Consider the following 26,288-nt stretch of genomic DNA (forward strand, 5'->3'; position numbering starts at 1 on the left):
TTTTGTTTTTCTTATAAACTCATTAGATTGTTTTCAAAAAAAAATTAAAGATAAAATTGGTTAAGTTTGGTTGGTTTGAAAAAGTCTGGTTTTTGGTTAGAGCATGATGAAGTTGGTGTAAAAGATTCATTTAAAACGCCTACACAATATATTTTAGTTTTGTATTTATAGCTTGTGGCATTTAGCTGGTCATAATTTTTCTTTTGTGGGTTTCTTTGGTTCAATAACTCATTTTATTTGTGAACACATTTCATTCAATGCTTTTCTCTTTGCACTTTTTAAATTCTCTTGACTTTTCCTTCTATTTCATACTCTTACAAACATTGGTTTTATTCATTATAATGAGTATTAACTCGGTTTTTTCTTTCTACATTTGTTGCGTTTTCTCTAATCTCTAGTTTCCCAAGAAAAATGTTTAGTGAAATGTACAGAAATCTGGTAGTTAAGATATGTTGCTTAATTAACTTATCATGAATTCTTTTAGGTCTTTCCATTCAAGGGATTAAGTCGTTGAAATAAAGAAGGTATGTGTTGGCTATGTTGAGGCAGCGAATTTGCAGAGAAATCCAGCGAATTTGCTGGAGAGATCGAAATTCCACAATAAAATCCTCGGATCTTGCTTTTCAAACTACCAAACACGTTCAATATCTAAACAATCGCGCATCTTACATGATCTTTGAGCTTTTTACACTTCCAGAGATCGACAACTTTGTTGCCCCTCGAAGCTGAAGTTATTTGAGAAGATGTTATGCTTCTAGACTCCTTCTTGTCTTTGGAAATTCTTGTCAGATTTCCAAAGTCAGCAGCCAATAGATTGCAAAATATTGACTTTCAAAAGTTGCCTGCAATTGAAGTAACTCTCATCCAATTTAGAGGTTGTGCTGCTCGATATTTCTTCATCTTTGTTCACCATTTTTGATGGTGAAGTCTTTTATATCATCACTACAGATAATACCGTTAGGCAGCTCATTGAAATGTCAAAATTTGTGACTTGCGAATGACTGACTTTCAAAAGTTTCCGACAATTGAAGCAAACCTCGAATTTAAAGGCTTGCGGTGATCTATATTGACATATTTAGTGACACTGTTTTGATGGCGGAGTCTTTTGAATTATGACTACGAATTACACTGGTAACACATTCAAAAGGTGAAGCAAATTATAAAGGTTTTACCTCTCAGAAGCCACTAAGTTACAAATGACCGATGTACTTAAGCCCTCGCATCACGACAAGATAGTTACCCTTGGTGAAGGAAATGACCGATGAACTATTTAAAATTATCACAACATCCAAATAATAATACTGTTGCCTTCCATAGAAGTAAAGCAAATTTCAAAGATTTTGCACCTTTAGACTCCCTCTTGTGGGGTTCTAAAGTCAGGAGTCAATATGTTGCAAATGACCAATGACCGACTGTGGTCTTAATGAGCCATAACACTCATTGGGCAGGTCAATTATGACAAATTATACCATTGATCACAACATCCAAATGCTAACAACGCTCTTTCACAGAGGTGGAAGTAATTGAGAAACTTCTAGTGAGGTTTTCCACAACAAGGAGTCAATAAGTTTCAAATGACTGTTACAACATACGAAAGTTCTTTGCAATTGACACAACATCTTGATCCACAACTCTCTCAGAAATCGAACAAAATGCGAAGTATTTTACACCTCTAGACATCTACTTATGGAGATTCCGTAGCCAGGTGTGTGTCTTCTGACCTTTTGATAGTTTCACTGCAATGGAGCCATAAAGCTTGATCTATCTCCTTTAAGACCCAGCCTATATTTACATCTTTGGTGGTCATGTTTTGATGGCGGACTTTGTGAAACCATTACGTCAAAATGTGTGTGAAGATAAATATTCCTAGTTAAATATGTTTTGACGTAACGACTTAGAAAAAAACATATTTAACTAAAAAGTTAAATATGTTATGACGTAACGATTTTAGACCTGAAAATTAAATTTTTTCGACAAATCGACATATTTAACTGCAAAGTTAAATATGTTTTTTAAATAACTTAGCTAAAATTCATAAAGATCATATTTTATCAAATTTTATTAAAAAAAATAAACTTACATATTTTGTAAACTTTTAAAAACTTATACATGACTAAAATTTGTATGCCATTTAAAGTTTTATTTTTGCTAAGGCTTAACTTTATTGATCTTTTGAGGCATTTTGCCCAAAATTAGGCTTTGGTCAAAGTGGGCATATATGGGAGAGGCACGTATAGCCACCATATGGGAAATATGTACAAAGGTCCTAGTTGTCACATCCCGTATATAGAATTCCCGAATTGAATTTGTGGGATTTTTAACGAATTTTTGAAAACAAATTATTTGAGAAATTTCTTGATTTCTCTAAAGGATTTGGTCAAAGTGGGCATATATGGGAGAGGCACGTATAGCCACCATATGGGAAATATGTACAAGGGTCCTAGTTGTCACATCCCGTATATAGAATTCCCGAATTGAATTTGTGGGACTTTTAACGAATTTTTGAAAAAAAAAATTTTGAGAAATTTTTTGATTTCTCTAAAGGATTTGGTCAAGGTGGTCATATATGGGAGAGGCATGTATAGCCACCATATGGGAAATATGTACAAGGATCCTAGTTATCATATTCCGTATATAGAATTCCCGAATTGAATTTGTGGGATTTTAAAAAAATGTTTGAAAACAAATTATTTGAGAAATTTCTTGATTTCTATAAGGGATTTGGTCAAAGTGGGCATATATGGGAGAGGCACGTATAGCCACCATATGGGAAATATGTAGAAGGGTCCTAGTTGTCACATCCCGTATATAGAATTCCCGAATTGAATTTGTGGGATTTTAAACGAATTTTTGAAAACAAATTATTTGAGAAATTTCTTGATTTCTCTAAAGGATTTGGTCAAAGTGGGCATATATGGGAGAGGCACGTATAGCCACCATATGGGATATATGTACAAGGATCCTAGTTATCATATTCCGTATATAGAATTCCCGAATTGAATTTGTGGGATTTTAAACGAATTTTTTAAAAAAAATTTTTGAGAAATTTCTTGATTTCTCTAAAGGATTTGGTCAAAGTGGGCATATATGGGAGAGGCACGTATAGCCACCATATGGGAAATATGTACAAAGGTCCTAGTTGTCACATCCCGTATATAGAATTCCCGAATTGAATTTGTGGGATTTTTAACGAATTTTTAAAAACAATTTATTTGAGAAATTTCTTGATTTCTCTAAAGGATTTGGTCAATGTGGGCATATATGGGAGAGGCACGTATAGCCACCATATGGGAAATATGTACAAGGGTCCTAGTTGTCACATCCCGTATATAGAATTCCCGAATTGAATTCGTGGGATTTTTAACGAATTTTTGAAAACAAATTATTTGAGAAATTTCTTGATTTCTATAAGGGATTTGGTCAAAGTGGGCATATATGGGAGAGGCACGTATAGCCACCATATGGGAAATATGTACAAGGATCCTAGTTATCATATTCCGTATATAGAATTCCCGAATTGAATTTGTGGGATTTTTAACGAATTTTTGAAAAAAAAATTTTGAGAAATTTCTTGATTTCTCTAAAGGATTTGGTCAAAGTGGGCATATATGGGAGAGGCACGTATAGCCACCATATGGGATATATGTACAAGGATCCTAGTTATCATATCCCGTATATAGAATTCCCGAATTGAATTCGTGGGGTTTTTAACGAATTTTTGAAAACAAATTATTTGAGAAATTTCTTGATTTCTATAAGGGATTTGGTCAAAGTGGGCATATATGGGAGAGGCACGTATAGCCACCATATGGGAAATATGTACAAGGATCCTAGTTATCATAATCCTATATATGGAATTCCCGAATTGAATTTGTGGGATTTTTAACGAATTTTTGAAAAAAAAATTTTGAGAAATTTCTTGATTTCTCTAAAGGATTTGGTCAAAGTGGGCATATATGGGAGAGGCACGTATAGCCACCATATGGGATATATGTACAAGGATCCTAGTTATCATATCCCGTATATAGAATTCCCGAATTGAATTCGTGGGATTTTTAACGAATTTTTGAAAACAAATTATTTGAGAAATTTCTTGATTTCTATAAGGGATTTGGTCAAAGTGGGCATATATGGGAGAGGCACGTAAAGCCACCATATGGGAAATATGTAGAAGGGTCCTAGTTGTCACATCCCGTATATAGAATTCCCGAATTGAATTTGTGGGATTTTAAACGAATTTTTGAAAACAAATTATTTGAGAAATTTCTTGATTTCTCTAAAGGATTTGGTCAAAGTGGGCATATATGGGAGAGGCACGTATAGCCACCATATGGGATATATGTACAAGGATCCTAGTTATCATATTCCGTATATAGAATTCCCGAATTGAATTTGTGGGATTTTAAACGAATTTTTGAATATGATAACTAGGAATATGATAACTAGGATCCTTGTACATATTTCCCATATGGTGGCTATACGTGCCTCTCCCATATATGCCCACTTTGACCAAATCCCTTATAGAAATCAAGAAATTTCTCAAATAATTTGTTTTCAAAAATTCGTTAAAAATCCCACGAATTCAATTCGGGAATTCTATATACGGAATATGATAACTAGGATCCTTGTACATATATCCCATATGGTGGCTATACGTGCCTCTCCCATATATGCCCACTTTGACCAAATCCTTTAGAGAAATCAAGAAATTTCTCAAATAATTTGTTTTCAAAAATTCGTTTAAAATCCCACAAATTCAATTCGGGAATTCTATATACGGGATGTGACAACTAGGACCCTTCTACATATTTCCCATATGGTGGCTATACGTGCCTCTCCCATATATGCCCACTTTGACCAAATCCCTTATAGAAATCAAGAAATTTCTCAAATAATTTGTTTTCAAAAATTCGTTAAAAATCCCACGAATTCAATTCGGGAATTCTATATACGGGATATGATAACTAGGATCCTTGTACATATATCCCATATGGTGGCTATACGTGCCTCTCCCATATATGCCCACTTTGACCAAATCCCTTATAGAAATCAAGAAATTTCTCAAATAATTTGTTTTCAAACATTTTTTTAAAATCCCACAAATTCAATTCGGGAATTCTATATACGGAATATGATAACTAGGATCCTTGTACATATTTCCCATATGGTGGCTATACATGCCTCTCCCATATATGACCACCTTGACCAAATCCTTTAGAGAAATCAAAAAATTTCTCAAAATTTTTTTTTTCAAAAATTCGTTAAAAGTCCCACAAATTCAATTCGGGAATTCTATATACGGGATGTGACAACTAGGACCCTTGTACATATTTCCCATATGGTGGCTATACGTGCCTCTCCCATATATGCCCACTTTGACCAAATCCTTTAGAGAAATCAAGAAATTTCTCAAATAATTTGTTTTCAAAAATTCGTTAAAAATCCCACAAATTCAATTCGGGAATTCTATATACGGGATGTGACAACTAGGACCTTTGTACATATTTCCCATATGGTGGCTATACGTGCCTCTCCCATATATGCCCACTTTGACCAAAGCCTAATTTTGGGCAAAATGCCTCAAAAGATCAATAAAGTTAAGCCTTAGCAAAAATAAAACTTTAAATGGCATACAAATTTTAGTCATGTATAAGTTTTTAAAAGTTTACAAAATATGTAAGTTTATTTTTTTTAATAAAATTTGATAAAATATGATCTTTATGAATTTTAGCTAAGTTATTTAAAAAACATATTTAACTTTGCAGTTAAATATGTCGATTTGTCGAAAAAATTTAATTTTCAGGTCTAAAATCGTTACGTCATAACATATTTAACTTTTTAGTTAAATATGTTTTTTTCTAAGTCGTTACGTCAAAACATATTTAACTAGGAATATTTATCTTCACACACATTACGTCAAATCACACCATTGAGAAACACATGTTTTGATGGCGGACTTTGTGAAATCATTACGTCAAATCACACCATTGAGCAACACATATAAATTTTTAACACTTTATTATCAAAGTGAGTGTTTCTCAGAGTAAACGTTGCGGCCGAAAATCCATTTCCAGCAATGTCTCAAATAGAGTGAAGTTGGCTTCGCAATTCATTTAGAATTGAAAACGTCATTTTCATCATGGAAGATACTCCATTCAAGATCATTTGCAAATTATTCATTTTATGTCAAACTTCATGTTCGGAGTTACAGGCGCTTGTGCTACTTTCTCGTTGATTTAGATTGGCAACAAACAAAACAGATGCTTTTGGACGATTGAGCAGCATTTAGTGACGCACAAGGCAACACTTAATCTGTTTCGATATTTATGTTGGCAACACCACCAACAACTGTCAATAACGATCGCTACGGAGTCATGATATTAAATTTCTTTAGTGATCAGTTTGAGGCTATGATCTTATGCGAAATGGGGTTCCATCAGGACGGCGCAATTTGCCCTACAGAATACAACACAAACGTATTATTGAAGACCATACCAAGGCGTCCTTTTAATCTTTTATCTTTTGGGTTTTAATCAATCGCTGGTCTATGATCAAGAACACATCCAAACAGAGATACAAGCCGATGCAAAATGATCGGCGGCGGCGGTGCAACCATTTTAGGTCGGCGGCGGCGGCTTATTATAGAAAATATCGGCGGCGGCTGAATTGTCGGCTCAATTTAACTTTTTCTTCAGAAATTGATCTTATAAGCGTTTATTATATTGAAAAATCTCTGTATAATAGTCTGTTATATAGAAACCTGTCTCTATATAATTTTTTTATGCAGAAAATGGACATTATTGTAGTAGTTATCAATATTTTAATATTAGCACAATATCGTGTGGCAACTCTTTTCAATTTGCCATAAGAATTTAAAATAGTGGCAACTCTGTTCAAATTGGTGAAATTATTTTCTGAAAGACATGTGCGATTCCAATCTTTATCAGCGGCTACGTTTAAGCCGGCTTAGCTTTTGAGCCGAAAGGAGTCGGCGGCGGCGCGGCTTGCAAAATATTACCGGCGGCCAGCCGCCGCCGATTTGAGCCGTCTCGGCTTGTATCTCTGCATCCAAAAGATAACATTTTATTCTAAAATGAGTCTTTCTCAGGGCAATCGGTGTGTCTGAAATCCATTTCTAGTAATGCGAATTTAGCTTCGCAATTCTTTCAAATTTGGAAAAGTCAGTTCAAGATAGTTTGCAAATTATTAAATTTATACCAAACATCATGTTCTTGCACGATTCTTGCGAACAAAACTGACTCATTTGGACTACTGAACCGTTTCTAGTAAAACACCAGGTAGTTTTTATTATGTTCTAAAATGTATGTCGGCGACCCGCCAACAACCGCCAAATACGATCGCGACAGGGTCATGATGGGATTTCTTTAGGAATTAGCATAATGCTATGATCTTTGGCAAAATGGGGTTCCAACAAAATGGCACAACATGTCCGGCAACATACGGCATAGACCGAGGCAATTTGTATCTTTGTGGTTACACTCAATCACTGTTCAATCCATAGAGCTTCAGTCCAAAATCGTACATGAAATGGTTGGATTTGTGTGTATTATTGAAGACTAACCCAAGGCGTCTGATTATCTTTGAGCTTTAAATCCTTTGCTTGGTCTATGGCAACCATCCAATAACTGCAGGATAAACTCGAATACGAAATTTATTGTAATTTCGACCGATTTGTGTGGTAGATCCTTCAAGTAACCAATTTTCTAAGGAAACTCGAGCCATATTTCAAGAGTTTCTTTATCTAATAGATCAAAGACCAAAACTAAACGGTAGACTTTGCCCGGATGTATGTTCCAACAACTGCAAAAAGTTACTAAGTCTATTTTAGTACCTGGAAATATATCGTAAATTTCCCTAATTGTTCTATCTATATCTTGCTGTAGGTATATGCCACCTACAAACATTTCATATCATTTTAATTCCATGTAAAATTGTCTCTAACATATTTAAACTGTATGTATGACGTTATTCATTTTCCTCTTCCTTCCTCTACGAAATTATCATTTTATGTTGATCAATACTCTATTGAATATTTATTGCTATTAAATTCTTCTAGGTATTTTGTTGCTTCAATCCATCTATTGTTGTTTAAATTGTTCATTTCTCTTTATTTATTTCTTTATTCATTAGGTATTATGTTTGTTTTTTTTTAATATGCAATATGCGTAAAATTCCATTAATGTATTTTGTCTCTCTCTGTCTCACACTCTTCTAACTAGAGAGTAAATGAAAGAAGTGAAAGAATATTAAAAGAATTTTTGTTGCTATTGCTGCACCACTCAATGTCTGCTGTAGAGTTGTCTTATGGTTGTTGTGGTTTTGCATGCATTTGTTGTTTGAGTCTGCCGTGTCCGCACAGCAGAGATACAAGCCGATGCAAAATGATCGGCGGCGGCGGCTTATTATAGAAAATATCGGCGGCGGCTAAATTGTCGACTCAATTTAACTTCTTCTTCAGAAATTGACCTTATAAGCGTTTATTATATTGAAAAATCTCTGTATAATAGTCTGTTATATAGAAACCTAACTCTATATAAGTTTTTTCTGCAGAAAATGGACATTATTATAGTAGTTATCACTATTTTAATATTAGCACAATATTGTGTGGCAACTCTTTTGAATTTGCCATAAGAATTTAAAATAGTGGCAACTCTGTTCAAATTGGTGAAATTATTTTCTAAAAGACATGTGCGATTCCAATCTTTATCAGCGGCTACGTTTAAGCCGGCTTAGCTTTTGAGACGAAAGAAGTCGGCGGCGGCGCGGCTTGCAAAATATTACCGGCGGCCAGCCGCCGCCGATTTGAGCCGTCTCGGCTTGTAGCTCTGCAACCAATTCTTAAATGTCGGTCTGTTTCTACGTCCGTCTGACAATCTCTTTTATATTATCCATCTAACCGCGTTTACTACGTTTCGTTTTTGTTTATTCTTTTGTGTTCGTGTCAAGATGTTATCAATTTTGTTGTTATTGTGCTGGCATTATTTGTCTGTCTTTCTCACTCTTTTACTATCACCTTTTCCCCAGTAGGTGTTTGTGTGAAAGTGTTACACGTTTATTCTGTGTGTGTGTGTGTGTGTGTGCTTCGGTCGTTGCAGTTACAATAGTATCATCAACATTTTGGTTTTGTCATTGTCAATTGTTTCCTTCTTCGACTGCATCTCTTCCGATGGTCATTACATTTAATGTATTTTGATTTTTGTTTTTATTCTTTGTTGTTTTTCTCTAGTGTTATAAACAAAAGGCCGTAAATATTCGCACGCACCAAAGTATAAAGTCAATCTGAAAAGTTATTTTGTTGTAGTTTCAGACAGGGCTCAACTTTGTGCTCTCTTAAGCAGAAGAACTTCTATCTTTGAAATTTCGAACTCCACATCTAAACATAAAGAATACTTGTGTAAGGTTGAATGGGATACGACGTCTACCAAAGTATCCTTAGCTTCTTGGAATACTCTTGAATCGATTGGTCTCGTATCTGCTCATTTATTCTCTTCTCATACCATCCTCGTATAACGAGAGAATGTACTGCTCTAGCCTATAAAGAACTTGCTTTACTCCTCTGTATTGAACTGATAACATTATTGAATTGTATTTAAAGTTTTTTCTTTTAATTTTTTTGTTTTCCAAGTTGTCCGGGTGTTAGTGTATAATAAAGTTTTACTGTTGGCGTAGATTTCTTTTTATTGCGTTTGTTGCTGTCAATGTTGCAAATGATGGTTTTTATTAACAGTTTTACATTTCTTTTATCATTTTTATAAAGTATAATTAAAATTTAATTAAACTATAATTGTTGTATATTGTGGATATACTAATGGATCGATTTTGTGTATTATAAAGAGTTTGAAGAGTATAGTCAAAATTTGAAGGGACAGCTTTGGGAACATTCTTAAGCTGGGAACTTTTAGATTCATACTATAGTACCTTCGCTTCTTGAAATATTCTTAAATATCTTTAGTCTAATCTATAGTCTAGTCTATAGTCTAGTTTATAGTCTAGTCTATAGTCTAGTCTATAATCTAGTCTATAATCTAGTCTATAGTCTAGTCTATAGTCTAGTCTATAGTCTAGTCTATAGTCTAGTCTAGTCTAGTCTATAGTCTAGTCTATAGTCTAGTCTATAGTCCTAGTCTATAGTCTAGTCTATAGTCTAGTCTATAGTCTAGTCTATAGTCTAGTCTATAGTCTAGTCTATAGTCTATTCTATAGTCTAGTCTATAGTCTAGTCTATAGTCTAGTCTATAGTCTAGTCTATTGTCTAGTCTATTGTCTATAGTCTAGTCTATAGTCTAGTCTATAGTCTAGTCTATAGTCTAGTCTATAGTCTAGTCTATAGTCTAGTCTATAGTCTAGTCTATAGTCTAGTCTATAGTCTAGTCTATAGTCCAGTCTATAGTCTAGTCTATAGTCTAGTCCATAGTCTAGTCTATAGTCTAGTCTAGTCTATAGTCTAGTCTATAGTCTAGTCTATAGTCTAGTCTATAGTCTAGTCTATAGTCTAGTCTATAGTCTAATCTATAGTCTAGTCTATAGTCTAGTCTATAGTCTAGTCTATAGTCTAGTCTATAGTCTAGTCTATAGTCTAGTCTATAGTCTAGTCTATAGTCTAGTCTATAGTCTAGTCTATAGTCTAGTCTATAGTCTAGTCTATAGTCTAGTCTATAGTCTAGTCTATAGTCTAGTCTATAGTCTAGTCTATAGTCTAGTCTATAGTCTAGTCTATAGTCTAGTCTATAGTCTAGTCTATAGTCTAGTCTATAGTCTAGTCTATAGTCTAGTCTATAGTCTAGTCTATAGTCTAGTCTATAGTCTAGTCTATAGTCTAGTCTATAGTCTAGTCTATAGTCTAGTCTATAGTCTAGTCTATAGTCTAGTCTATAGTCTAGTCTATAGTCTAGTCTATAGTCTAGTCTAGTCTATAGTCTAGTCTATAGTCTAGTCTATAGTCTAGTCTATAGTCTAGTCTATAGTCTAGTCTATAGTCTAGTCTATAGTCTAGTCTATAGTCTAGTCTATAGTCTAGTCTATAGTCTAGTCTATAGTCTAGTCTATAGTCTAGTCTATAGTCTAGTCTATAGTCTAGTCTATAGTCTAGTCTATAGTCTAGTCTATAGTCTAGTCTATAGTCTAGTCTATAGTCTAGTCTATAGTCTAGTCTATAGTCTAGTCTATAGTCTAGTCTATAGTCTAGTCTATAGTCTAGTCTATAATCTAGTCTATAGTCTAGTCTATAGTCTAGTCTATAGTCTAGTCTATAGTCTAGTCTATAGTCTAGTCTATAGTCTAGTCTATAGTCTAGTCTATAGTCTAGTCTATAGTCTAGTCTATAGTCTAGTCTATAGTCTAGTCTATAGTCTAGTCTATAGTCTAGTCTATAGTCTAGTCTATAGTCTAGTCTATAGTCTAGTCTATAGTCTAGTTTATAGTCTAGTCTATAGTCTAGTCTATAGTCTAGTCTATAGTCTAGTCTATAGTCTAGTCTATAGTCTAGTCTATAGTCTAGTCTATAGTCTAGTCTATAGTCTAGTCTATAGTCTAGTCTATAGTCTAGTCTATAGTCTAGTCTATAGTCTAGTCTAAAGTCTAGTCTATAGTCTAATCTATAGTCTAGTCTATAGTCTAGTCTATAGTCTAGTCTATAGTCTAGTCTAACGGTTTTTGTAACATTATTTGACGGGAAATGGTAAACAAAATTGGGGAACAACCGGATGGGAAGATTTCTGCTTATAGTGGCACTCTTATCATATGATTCCAAAACTTTAGATTTTTTTGAACTTCTCAATTTATCCACAAATATTTTTGAGAGAATATGTCAAATGATAATTGAGTAATTTTTTCTTTGATTGAGTATTAAAAGGAAAATAGAAACAAGAAAAAACTAAAAAACTTACCTCATCTATAGCACTAGCAGTTACTATTAATAATCCAAATAGTACAGCAGTCCAAAGCCATTTGTTAAGGCCATAAAAGGATGATGGTGATGATGTTAATGACGATAATGATGATGATTTTAATGATAATAACAATGATGATGGCAACGATGATCTACCGTTATGGTATTGTATTTGACAACGTTGTGGACGATGACATTTGGTCATCATCATCATTTTAGTTGTTGTTCTGGTTGTTTTCTTGGATGATATAGTAGCAGCAGTTGTGGTTGACAACATGTTGTTTATTTCTTAGTTGTTTGTTGTGTGATGATGATAATAATAGTAATTTTTCTTATGTATTTAATATGGATTATATAGACAATATATAATATTTATATATTATTTACTATATAATTTTTGCTTTCATAGACCACAATGTGTTGGAAATAAATTGCCAATGTTGTTAATAGACACGTCTTACGTTTTAGTTGCAAAATAATTTTAGTTAAATTGTGTTTAAAGGATTTTATTTATTATCATCAAAATTTTTCTATTCGATTGAATTTTTCACACTTTATTTCGATTTTTCTTCAGTGGGAAAAACAATGCCACGTAATTTTAAGCTGAAATTAGAGAAAAAGTTTAAAAAGATTTCTATTAATTGATTATTTATGATAAATTTTTTTTAACAAAATATTTATTTATGGTATTTTTTTAAGTTCATGTTTAGAATTTTAATTGTTGAAGACATTATTAACTTTTTAAATAAAATTTGTTTAATATTTTTTGTTAATTTTTAAAATTATATTTGAAGATGAGGTAGTTAGTTACACTGTGCTACAAAATAAATTTTAGTTTAAAATTTCAATTTTCCTGATTTAAAAGAATGGAATTTGGGATTAAAAGTGGGATTTTAGGTAGCAAGTGGAATTACAAGACTCTACACCAGACCATTACTAGACTATAGACTAGACTATAGACTATAGTCTAGACTATAGACTGGACTATAGACTAGACTATAGACTAGACTATAGACTAGACTATAGACTAGACTATAGACTAGACTATAGACTAGACTATAGACTAGACTATAGACTTTAAAATTTCTATAGACTAGACTATAGACTAGACTATAGACTAGACTATAGACTAGACTATAGACTAGACTATAGACTAGACTATAGACTAGACTATAGACTAGACTATAGACTAGACTATAGACTAGACTATAGACTAGACTATAGACTAGACTATAGACTAGACTATAGGCTAGACTATAGACTAGACTATAGACTAGACTATAGACTAGACTATAGACTAGACTATAATAGTAAAAAGGAGACAAAGAGGGAATTTTGGATAAAATATTTTGGATATAATTTTGTGTGGAAATAGGGATTGATCCTTTGGATAGAAAGTATGATTTTGGATAAAAAATTCAATTTTGATTAGAAAGTAGGATTTTGGATAACAGGTGGGAAATTTTGGACAAATAGAGCCTTTTGAATTATAAGTTACTATTTTTACAAATAACTTTTTATTATTTCTAAATAATTTTTAATATTATCCTTAATATAGACTAGACTATAGACTAGACTATAGACTAGACTAAGACTAGACTATAGACTAGACTAGACTATAGACTAGACTATAGACTAGACTATAGACTAGACTATAGACTAGACTATAGACTAGACTAGACTATAGACTAGACTATAGACTAGACTATAGACTAGACTAGACTATAGACTAGACTATAGACTAGACTATAGACTAGACTATAGACTAGACTATAGACTAGACTATAGACTAGACTATAGACTAGACTATAGACTAGACTATAGACTAGACTATAGACTAGACTATAGACTAGACTATAGACTAGACTATAGACTAGACTATAGACTAGACTATAGACTAGACTATAGACTAGACTATAGACTAGACTATAGACTAGACTATAGACTAGACTATAGACTAGACTATAGACTAGACTATAGACTAGACTATAGACCTAGACTATAGACTAGACTATAGACTAGACTATAGACTAGACTATAGACTAGACTATAGACTAGACTATAGACTAGACTATAGACTAGACTATAGACTAGACTATAGACTAGACTATAGACTAGACTATAGACTAGACTATAGACTAGACTATAGACTAACTAGACTATAGTACTAGACTATAGACTAGACTATAGACTAGACTATAGACTAGACTATAGACTAGACTATAGACTAGACTAGACTATAGACTAGACTATAGACTAGACTATAGACTAGACTATAGACTAGACTATAGACTAGACTATAGACAGACCTATAGACTAGACTATAGACTAGACTATAGACTAGACTATAGACTAGACTATAGACTAGACTATAGACTAGACTATAGACTAGACTATAGACTAGACTATAGACTAGACTATAGACTAACTATAGACTAGACTATAGACTAGAACTATAGACCTATAGACTGACTATAGACTAGACTATAGACTAGACTATAGACTAGACATAGACTAGACTATAGACTAGACTATAGACTAAGACTATAGACTAGACTATAGACTAGACTATAGACTAGACTATAGACTAGACTATAACTAGACTATAAGACTAGACTATGAGACTAGACTATAGAGCAATAACTAGACTATAGACTAAGACTATAGACTAGACTATAGAGAACTATAGACTAGACTACTAGACCTAGATAGACTATGACTAGACTATAGACTAGACTATAAGACTAGACTAGAGACTAGACTATAGACTAGACTATAGACTAGACGATAGACTAGACTTAGACTATAGACTAGACTAGACTAGACTATAGACTGAACTATAGACTAGACTATAGAACTAGACTAAGACTATACTATAGAAACTAGACTATAGACTAGACTATAGACCTATAGACTAGAACTATAGACTAGACTATAAGAGATAGACTATAGACTAGACTTAGACTAGACTATAGACTAGACGATAGACAGACTATACTAGACTATAGACTAGACTATAGACTAGACTATAGACTAGACTATAGACTAGACTATAAGACTAGACTATAGACTAGACTATAGACTAGACTATAGACTAGACGAGAGACTAGACTATAGACTAGACTATAGACTAGACTATAGACTAGACTATAGACTAGACTATAGACTAGACTATAGACTAGACTATAGACTAGACTATAGACTAGACTATAGACTAGACTATAGACTAGACTATAGACTAGACTATAGACTAGACTATAGACTAGACTATAGACTAGACTATAGACTAGACTATAGACTAGACTATAGACTAGACTATAGACTAGACTATAGACTAGACTATAGACTAGACTATAGACTAGACTATAGACTAGACTATAGACTAGACTATAGACTAGACTATAGACTAGACTATAGGCTAGACTATAGACTAGACTATAGACTAGACTATAGACTAGACTATAGACTAGACTATAATAGTAAAAAGGAGACAAAGAGGGAATTTTGGATAAAATATTTTGGATATAATTTTGTGTGGAAATAGGGATTGATCCTTTGGATAGAAAGTATGATTTTGGATAAAAAATTCAATTTTGATTAGAAAGTAGGATTTTGGATAACAGGTGGGAAATTTTGGACAATAGAGCCTTTTGAATTATAAGTTACTATTTTTACAAATAACTTTTTATTATTTCTAAATAATTTTTAATATTATCCTTAATATAGACTAGACTATAGACTAGACTATAGACTAGACTATAGACTAGACTATAGACTAGACTATAGACTAGACTATAGACTAGACTATAGACTAGACTATAGACTAGACTATAGACTAGACTATAGACTAGACTATAGACTAGACTATAGACTAGACTATAGACTAGACTATAGACTAGACATAGACTAGACTATAGACTAGACTATAGACTAGACTATAGACTAGACTATAGACTAGACTATAGACTAGACTATAGACTAGGACTATAGACTAGACTATAGACTAGACTATAGACTAGACTATAGACTAGACTATAGACTAGACTATAGACTAGACTACTAGACTATAGACTAGACTATAGACTAGACTATAGACTAGACTATAGACTAGACTATAGACTAGACTATAGACTAGACTATAGACTAGACTATAGACTAGACTATAGACTAGACTATAGACTAGACTATAGACTAGACTATAGACTAGACTATAGACTAGACTATAGACTAGACTATAGACTAGACTATAGACTAGACTATAGACTAGACTATAGACTAGACTATAGACTAGACTATAGACTAGACTATAGACTAGACTATAGACTAGACTATAGACTAGACTATAGACTACTAGACTAGACTATAGACTAGACTATAGACTATAGACTACTATAGACTAGACTATAGACTAGACTATAGACTAGACTATAATAGTAAAAAGGAGACAAAGAGGGAATTTTGGATAAAATATTTTGGATATAATTTTGTGTGGAAATAGGGATTGATCCTTTGGATAGAAAGTATGATTTTGGATAAAAAATTCAATTTTGATTAGAAAGTAGGATTTGGATAACAGGTGGGAAATTTTGGACAAATAGAGCCTTTTGAATTATAAGTTACTATTTTTACAAATAACTTTTTATTATTTCTAAATAATTTTTAATATTATCCTTAATTTTGTATACATATTTTCTATACGAAATGCTTTTTTCCCTAAATTTCTTTACTTGTTAATGTTTAAACATTAAACAACCTCTGGCAACTCTTAACTACACACAAACACACACTCCACAAAAACTCTCTTTAATTTAACTCAATATTAAACGAAAAGAAAAACAACAGCAACAAAAAGACACAAAAACAATGAGTTTAACAACAGCCATCACATACTAAAGGAACTTTGCATTTACAAATTATAATTGAATGTTTTTTCGTCGTTGTTGTTGTTGTAGTTTTTATTATTATAATGACAAAAGAATAAAACAAAAACAAATACACAAACTTAGTACTCATTAAACTAGACACTAAAATATAAAGAGAACAACAATTTAATACAACAAATAAGAAGATGAGTAGTAGACAACAACAGCAAAAACTGTTTATAATGATAATAATGTTATTTTTGTATGTAGGGGTGTACAAAACGAGTTAGAAAAGTATGAAAAGAAAACGAAAACAAGAAATAGCATAGGACAAGAAAAAAAAACTAATAATAATAATAAAAGCAATACAAAATTATTAAATAAGCAAAATATAACAAAAACAAATCAATGTCGAAGACAGTAATTTTATAATTAAAACTAAATTAAGTTTAAGTTTAATTAATAGTTAAGAAAATAAGAAAATAGTTAAACGGATAGGTAATACATAGTAAAATTTTGGTTAAATAGGTTGCTAGTGGGATTTTGAACAAAGTGGTTAAACTGTGGGATTTTGGTTAAAAAGTGGAATTCTGATTAGAAGATTTCAAGATTTTGGACAGAAATTGAGATTTTGAATAAAAAGTGTGATTATGTGTGGAATTTGGAGTAAAAAGTGGAATTTTTCTTAAAAATTGGGAATTTTGACAAAAATTTAGATTTTGAGAGGGGGATTTTGTATAAAAAGTGAAATTTTGGAAAAAAAAAAGTGGAATTTTGAATCAAATGTGTAATTTTGATTTAGATTTTGAAGATTTGATAAGATTTTCGACAAAAACTGAGATTTTGAATAAAAGGTGGGATTATGAGTGGTAAATGGGATTTTGAATAAAAAGTGGAATTTTTGTTAAAAGTTGGAAATTTTAACCAAAAATGAGATTTTGCGTAAAATAGGGGGTTTTGTATAAAAAGTGGAATTTTGGAAAAAAAAGTGGGCTTTTGAATAAAATGTGTTATTTTGAATTAGGTTTTGTAGATTTGATTAGATTTTGTGCAAAAACTGAGATTTTGATTAAAAAGCGGCATTATGTGAGAAAAATTGGATTTTGAATAAGAATTGGAATTTTGAATAAAATGTGTAATTTTAAATAAGATTTTGAAAATTTGATTAGATTTTGGACAAAAACTGAGATTTGGAAAAAAATGTGGGATTATGTGCGGAAAATGGGATTTTGATTAAAGTTGGGAGTTTTGACAAAAAGTGAGATTCTGAGTAGAAAATGGGTTTTTGTATTAAAAGTGGGATTTAAGATAAAAAGAATAAGAATAAGGATTTTGGAAAAATTTGGGATTTTGAGTAGAATAAAGTAGTATTTTGTATAAAACCTGGGTAAAAAATGGGATTTTGGGATGGGATGGGGATTTTGAAGAAACAGAGGAATGTTAAAAAGTGATATTTTAGACAAAATGTGGGATTTTAAAACAATAAATGAGATTTTGATTAACAGTGAAATTTGGGATAAATAGTGCGAATAAAATCTGGCATTTTGGACAAAATATAGTGGAATTATGGATAAAAAGTGGGATTTTGCATAAAAAGTGGGATTTTGAATAAATTTTGGGAATTTGGATAAAAAATCGATTTTGGAATATGGATAAAAAGTGGGATTTTGAATAAAAAGTGGTATTTTGAATAAAAAGTGAGATTTTGCATAAAATGTAGTAATTTGGATAAATATCGGGATTTTGGACAAAAAATGAGATTTAGGTTAAAACAGGAAATTTCAATAAAAAGTGAGATTTCGGTTAAATAGGGAAATTTCAATAAAAAGTGTGATTTTGGATAAAAAGTGGGATTTTGAACAATAAGTTTTTGAACAAAAAGTGTGATTTTAAATAAAATGCAGGATTTTGGACAAAAAGCTGGATTTTGAACGTGTGATTTTAGTATAAAGTACGATTTTTTATGAAATCTTTATTTTTGATACAAAACAGTGGGATCTTAACGAGGTAAATAGCTCTTGAGTTGCACTTTTTACGTAAAAAGTGGGATTTTGAATAAAAAGTGTAATTTTAAGTACAAAATAGGATTTTGGATAACAAAGTTGAAATTTTTAATGAATATAAGGGTTTTGAGTAAAACTTTGGGTATAAATTAGAATTTCGAACAAAATGTGGGACTTTGAGCATAGAGGGATTTTCGAAACAAAACAGTGGGATCTTAACGAGGTAAATAGCTTTTGTGTTGCAAATGAGATCCCACTTTTTACGTAAAAAGTGGGATTTTGAATAAAATGTGTAATTTTAAGTAGAAAATAGGATTTGGGATAACAAAGTTAAAATTTTTAATAAATATAAGGGTTTTGAGTAAAACTTTGGGTATAAATTAGAATTTCGAACAAAATTTGGGATTTTGAGAACAGAGGGATTTTCGAAAAAACTGGAATAAAGAATTTAAAAGGGGATTTTAAGTAAAAATTAAGAAAAAAGGTTTGTTTTTAAGTAAAATGTAGGATTTTGTTTAAAATGTTAAATATTTTAAGAAAAAACTTAAAAATTTGATCCAAAAGCGTAATTGGAGATATTGGAGGGAAAAAAACTAAGATTTGGGTTAAAAAATGGAAGTTGGAGTACAACTGGATAAAATTAAAACAACGTCTTATAACTTCATTAATAATCAAGAAAATGTTTAAACAATTAATATAAAACAAAATTTATTCCGCTTTGCATACCTTTTTTCAAAAAAAATTTGAGTTGTAGTTGTTGTGGTTTATTTTTGTTGCCTTTTTTTTAGTTATACACAATTTATTTGTTTAATTATTTTTTTTTCAATATTTAGATTTTTAATTTTCTTTAGGAATTTTTTCTTGTTTGCACTTTATTGTTGGTTATTATACTAGTTGCGGCATATAAATAATATAAAATAATTAAATTTGTCGGCACACAACGCGTCAAGAAATATTTATTTTTTGTTTAAAACGTAGAAAAAAATGGAAGCAAAAGCTAGACTTGTCTGTTTAATGTATTATTTTCTTTTTTTTAGTAAAACACGACCGGTATTTTTTTTCCTACAAATACTTTTTATTTATTTATTATTTGAAAAAGAAAAACACTGTAATTTTTTTTCTGTAATTTACTTTTGTCTCGTGTTTACATCGATTTTGAGAAAAGGGTACAGCCGATTAAAACATACACACACAAACAAACACTTTCATGTAGGAATGAAAAAAATTAATGCGTGTGAGTATTTTTTGTTGTTTTCAATTTTGCTCTTCTTTTATTTTTCTATACATAAGAAAAAAATACACATACTTTTTTTCTGCTTCTTCTTCTTCTTCTTTCGCTATGTTACGCACTTTGTATTTTGAAAGAAACTTTTTTTTAATAAATTTTCCAACTTCTTTTTTCAATATTTTTTTTTTGGTATACACTTTAAGAAAATATTGTAATTTTTATAATAAATTGAATTGACAATCAAGCAAATAAATAAATTTATTTATTAATAATAATAAAAAAACACAGACACACACTACTTTTTATTTTGTAAGCCGTCACTCGACCCGTTTGTAAAGTTGTATATTTTGTGTGGGTATTCCGCCGTGTATGTATTACACTGTTGTTGTTTCTTTTTTTTTATTATTATTATTTCCTTTTTGTGTATAATTTTTTTTTATTTTTTTCTTATTTCATACCGACAACATTCGACGTTTTTCCGTTAAACGTTAACTAACAAACCGTACGACTCAACTTGTTCGCAAGCACTCATCTTAATTTGCCGTAAATTCTGTTTTGTATTCTATTTGGGGGTTCTATGTTGTTGTTGTTTGTAATGGCTTTTTAGTGTCTGCTTTGTTTACTTGTTTCATCGTCATATTTGTCTATTTCTCCAGTAAATTTCACTCCATTTGTGTGGATACTGGAATTATGAGTGTTTTTGTTGTTGGTAAGAGTGTAATTCGTTTCTCTTTGTTAGTTAATAAAGTTAATAAGAGAAATTTACATAAGGTTGCCAGTATGTTATTTTTATTATAAGCAGAAGGAGTTTTATATAAGGAAGGAAGAAGGATATAGGATAAAGAATGGTGTTTTGTATTGAATTTTTAGTAAATAGTGGAATTATGGATAAAAAGTGGGATTCTGATTAGAAAAGGGATTTTCAAGTGATAGGGATTTTGGGCAAAAATTGAGATTTTTAATAAGTAGTGGTAATGTGAAAATGAGATTTTGAATAAAATGTGGAATTTTTGATAAAAGGTGGAAATTTAGATAAACTGGTATTCTGAATAGAAAAACGGATTTTGTATTAAGTATGGGATTTTGGATAAAAAGTGGGGTTTGAATAAAAAATGGGATTTTGAATAAAAAGTGGAGTTTTTGATAAAAGGTGGGATTATTTGGACAAAAAGTGGCCCACATTTGTATAAAATGTGGGCTATTGGATAAAAATTGGGATTTTTAATAAAAAGTGGGATTTTGATTAAAAAGTGGGATTTTGATTAAAATGTGGGATTTTGATTAAAAAGTGGGATTTTGAATAAAAAGTGGAGTTTTTGATAAAAGATGTGAATATTTAGACAAATACTGGTATTCTGAGTAGAAACTCGGATTTTGTATAAAAAGTGGGATATTGAATAAAAAGTGGCATCTATATATATAAAATTCTAACGTTACTGACTGACTGACTGACTGACTGACTGACTGATTCATCATCCCACAGCCTAAACGGTTGAAGCTAAAGAGCTGAAATTTGGACAGGAGGTTGGTCTCCCACCAAATAGATCCACTAAGACGGGATTTTTGGAAATTCGAATGTTTAGGGGGTAAAAAAGGGTAAAAACGGGTAAATTCGGTAACCTCATATCTCCTAAACTAGAAAAGATACAAAAATAGTTTAAAGCTTATCGTCGTTCATTTAAAAAATAAGCGGACAGGTGTCTGGTACTTTTTTCAATTTCGGCCCCTTTAGGGAATAAACGGGTAAAAACTGTATTTTGGTACTTTTTTTGCACCCCATGTATCTTTTAAACCAGTGAACATTCAAACAATATTTTTGACTCCTTCATAACTTGACGAAAAAATAAAAATATAAATTTAGTACTTTTTGGTTATTCGGATGTTTAAGGGGTGAAAATTGTACCCATTTTTGGTACTTTTTTCATAAAATATTGATTTTGGTTTATTAACTTATACATATAAATACATAATAACGGGCTCCCACTACGATGTTGCAACATTTTGGAATAGAATTTTTATTTCGTTAATGGGTAGAAAAAAAGTACCAAAAGGGGTAAAAACGGGAAATTTGATTTTATTCAAACACAATGATCCAATTTAGATAAAATTTTTAGATTTAGAAACACTAAATATGCTAATGAGGTGTTATTTGGAACCCCGGTACCAAGTGATATTTTTTGGTACTTTTTCGTTCTTCATCTGGTACTTTTTGAGTTTTCTTTGATATTGAAATCGAAACATGAAATTAATAATAAAGGGACTTTTCGGTACTTTTTCGTTCTACTATTTTTTTGAGTTTTCTTTAAAATTAAACCTAGAAGCATGAAATTAAGCATGTAGAGCCCGGAGTAAATGAGAATCTATAAAAGGGGACTTTTTGGTACTTTTTCGTACTTCGACCGGTACTTTTTGAGTTTTCTATTAAATTTAACCTAGAAACATGAAATTAAGCATGTAGAGCCCGGAGTAAATGAGAATCTATAAAAGTGGACTTTTTGGTACTTTTTCGTTCATCAAAAGGAATTTTCTATTATATTGAACCTAGAAACATGAAATTAAGTATGTAGAGCCTGGATTAAGTGAGAACATATAAAAAGGGACTTTTTGGTACTTTTTCGTTCTTCAAAAGATACTTTTTGGATTTTTGTATAATATTGAACCTAGAAACTTGAAATTGAGCCCGGATTAAGTGAGGACCTATAAAAGGGCACTTTTTGGTACTTTTTCGTTCTTCAAAAGGTGCTTTTTGTGTTTTTTATAATATTGATCCTAGAAACATGAAATTAAGCATGTGGAGTTAATTATAATCTATAAAAGTGGGCCCTTTGGTAGACATAAAACTAAGCAATGAGGGACTTGAGTGCATGAAAATTTAAACTGGAATATTTTCTGGTACTATTCGTTCTTTTATTGGTACTTTTTGAATTTTCTATAATATTGAACTTAGGAACATGAAATTAAATAAAATAGGTCTTTTGGTACTTTTTCGTACTTCACTGGTACTGGTACTTTTAGAGCTTTCTAAAATATTCAATAAACATAAAATTAAACACGCAGTATCCTAATTGAACGAAAATTGATACTTTTCTATAATATTGAACCTAAAAACATAAAGTTGGACATGCAGCTTCCTGATTATATAAAAATCTGTATGCGATTTATTCAGTTTCTGGTTGAAAATTAAACATGCATCATCCTGATTTAATGAAAATATATAAAAAGGCACTGACTGGTACTTTTTCGTTCTTCAACTGTTTTTTTTTTTTAATTTTCTGTAATATTGAGACTAGAATCATAAAATCAAACTTAAAGAGTTCTCTAAAAGGGGAATTTTTGATATTGCAGATATATATATACATTTACAATAATGATATTTATTTTATTCCATTACGATGAGGGTAGCGAAGCACACTGGGTATAGCTAGTTTTGAATAAAAAGGGGGATTTGGGATAAAATGTGGGATTCTGATTAGAAAAGGGGATTTGGAATAAAAATTGGTAGTTATTTTAGGCAAAAACTGAGATTTTTAATAAAAAGTGGGATTATGTGGGGAAAAGGGATTTTAAATAAAATGTGGATTTTTATAAAATATACGAATTTGCACTAAAAGTAGAATAGAAAAGTGAGTACAAAATTAAATATTGTATAAAAAGTGGGATTGATTGTATTATAGATAAAAATTGGGATTTTTAATCAAATGTGGGATTTTGGATAAAAGGTGAAATTTTGTTTAAAATGTAATAGGATTAAAGACAAAAAGTTTTATTTTGAATAAAAAGTTGGATTTTTGGAAAAGAAGTGGGATTTTGGTTAAAAAGTGGGATTTTGGGTAAAAAGTAGGATTTTCAAAAAATTTTAGGATTTAGGAAAAAAGAGGCATTTTATATTTAGAAAAAGTGGGATTTTATACAGAGGTGGGATTGTGAGTAGGATTTTGGTTTTGGAAAAAGTGGAATTTTGGATAAAAATTGTGATTTTGGTCAAAAAGTGGGATTTTGAATAAATAGTGGGATTTTGGATAATAAGTGGTATTTTAAATAAAACGTAGTAGAGTTTTATAAAAAACGTGGGATTTTAAACCAAAAGTTTAATTTTGTATTAAACGTAGTAGTTTTTTTTTTAAAAAAAGGGATTTTTAATAAAAAAATGTGATTTTGAATAAAAAGTGTAATTTTGAGTAGAATGGAATTTTGAATTAAAAGTCGGATTTTGGGATTCTGATTAGAAAAGCAGATTTGGAATAAGAAGTAGTAGTCATTTTTGTGGGGTAAAAGGGATTTTGAATAAAAGGTGGAGTTTTTAATAAATTTGGATCTTTAATAAAACGTAGTTGTATTTTTGGTAAACATTAGGATTTTGGATTAAAGGAGAAATTTTGTATAAAACGTGTTGGTATTATGGACAAAAAGTTTTGTTTTGAATAAAAAATGGGATTTTTGGATAAAAAGTGGGTTAAAGTAGGATTTTGGATAAAACGTAGTAGGGTTTTAGAAAAAAGTGGGATTTCGGATAAAAATTTTGATAAAAAAAATTGGGATTTTGGAAAATAAGTGAGATTTTCAATAAAAAGAAGGATTTTCGATAAAACATACTAGGTTTTTAGAAAAAATGTGGGATTTTTGACAAAAAGTAGGATTTTGGGTAAAAAGTAGCAGGGATTTAGAAAATTTGGGATTTTCGATAAAAATGGTGATTTTGAGTAGAATGATATATTTTCGATAAAATGTATGATTTTTTGTTAGACGAACAGAGGGATTTTCGATAAAACGTATAATAATGGGAATTTTGTTTAAGATTTCTCCCAGTGTATTTTCTAATATAGAGCAGGGAAATGAAAACAATAACATTAGAGATGGTACTGCAAAATAGAAAAAAAACGTAAACAAATCAAAACAAAAACACAAAATAACAACAAAAAACAGTGCAGAAAGCCATTAAATTGTTGTTGTAAGAAAAATTATAAACAAATATTTAAAATCCTATAAAAATTATAATGAATATTAATGAAAAAGTTGAACAATTGGCAAAAATAACAGCAGCTTTAAAGAATGAAGTCAATGAGCTAAAAGGCAACGATGTAAACAGTCGTCTAGATGAGTTGGAATGGGAAAAAGAAGCTTTAAAAGATGATATTAATGATTTAAGGCGTAAGAAATAGATAAACTGTTTTAAAACTATTTAAAACATACAAATTATTTACCTTTTACTAAAGATTCCCTAATGCAGCAGAATGAAAAAATCCTGTCATTGATAAGGGCACAAAATGGCAAATTGATGGAGAGCATAGAAACGGATAAACTAGCACCGCACATAACGTTCACTAGGAAAATTTCGGAACAGGTTAAAAGATTTCCCATTAAATCGATTAAGGAACTAGATGCCTTGGAAAAACTGATAAATAATAAAAATCTCAATGAACTGGTAGTTTTTGGAAAAGAATACGAGAAGTTTTACAAATTTTTAAAGATTTCTTTTTTGCTTTAGGTGGCTGTTGTCCAGCAGTTGCTAACACCTCAGGGTATTGTTAAAAATATTGATGCCGTCTTGTCCACCGAGTGTATAGTAAGCTGTAATGTTGATGGTCATCATTACAAGAGACGTTTGTTAAATTATACCAAATTTATGGATTTACTTTTTCGTGGGTTTTGGAATAATTTAATATTTTTCAACTTACTGTAGATTTTTTTGCAATTTTCTTCCTCAGAAGCTGCTTATTATGATGGCTATAGTCAAAAAGTCTTTTTGGATGATGTACGTCGTGGTTTGAAAATGGTAAAAAATCGCCATAACAAAAATGTATTCCGCAATCGTCAATTGCAACGCCAGGAGCAAGAAGAACAAGAGAAATGTGATGAAGTTGAGGAAGCTGAACTAATAGAAGTAGAGCCGAGTTATCCTTTAATCGAAGAATTTATAAAAGAGGAAATTTTGTGTGATTAATAATTTGATAATATTGCAATTGCTGGAGAAATAGGTATATAGGTATGTCTCACACATTCTGTTGGAAATAGTTTCAATTCCACAGTTTTTATTCTATCTATAAAATTTCCTCACATTTTATTCATTTAAAGTTAAGTTTATTAAATAAATTATTTACATTTTTAACTAAAATGTCGCTTTTTTTTAGCAAAAAAGATAGTAAAGGATGACGTATCAGACGTTATCAGTATCTCAACTGGCTTTTTTATTCAAAATGTTCCTTTCTTATCCATTTAAAAGACCAACTTTACTCTTAAATTATTGAAATTAAAATGATTTCTTTATTTAATAACAAACAACTTATTAT

General features: G+C 31.0%; 3 protein-coding genes across 3 annotated transcripts in view; 1 reads left to right on the forward strand and 2 right to left on the reverse strand.

The window, feature by feature from the left end:
* Window positions 1–20,547, reverse strand: part of LOC119602468 (syndecan-like) — a 332,566-nt gene extending 312,019 nt beyond the window's left edge. The window contains exons 1-2 of the mRNA XM_037954009.1: window positions 19,500–20,547; window positions 11,907–12,511 (exon numbers count right to left, since the gene is read on the reverse strand). Coding sequence (XP_037809937.1) covers window positions 11,907–12,185 — 279 coding nt within the window. The 5' untranslated portion in view covers window positions 12,186–12,511; window positions 19,500–20,547. The remainder of the gene's footprint in view (window positions 1–11,906; window positions 12,512–19,499) is intronic.
* Window positions 20,548–24,894: 4,347 nt separating this feature from the next.
* Window positions 24,895–26,288, forward strand: part of LOC119602482 — a 1,711-nt gene continuing 317 nt past the window's right edge. Inside the window, exons 1-4 of the mRNA XM_037954026.1 lie at window positions 24,895–25,149; window positions 25,215–25,423; window positions 25,487–25,640; window positions 25,707–25,984. Of these exons, the coding sequence (XP_037809954.1) occupies window positions 24,996–25,149; window positions 25,215–25,423; window positions 25,487–25,640; window positions 25,707–25,942 (753 nt within the window). The 5' untranslated portion in view covers window positions 24,895–24,995 and the 3' untranslated portion in view covers window positions 25,943–25,984. The remainder of the gene's footprint in view (window positions 25,150–25,214; window positions 25,424–25,486; window positions 25,641–25,706; window positions 25,985–26,288) is intronic.
* Window positions 26,145–26,288, reverse strand: part of LOC119602483 — a 1,318-nt gene continuing 1,174 nt past the window's right edge. Inside the window, exon 4 of the mRNA XM_037954027.1 lies at window positions 26,145–26,288. This exon is cut by the window's right edge and continues 317 nt beyond it. The gene's annotated coding sequence lies outside the window, so the exon portion shown is untranslated.

This window comes from Lucilia sericata, unplaced genomic scaffold (assembly GCF_015586225.1).
Source record: "Lucilia sericata isolate MDLA Ls3-8-SP2 unplaced genomic scaffold, ASM1558622v1 Contig000234F_arrow, whole genome shotgun sequence".
In the NCBI taxonomy this organism is placed as follows: Eukaryota; Metazoa; Arthropoda; class Insecta; order Diptera; family Calliphoridae; genus Lucilia; species Lucilia sericata.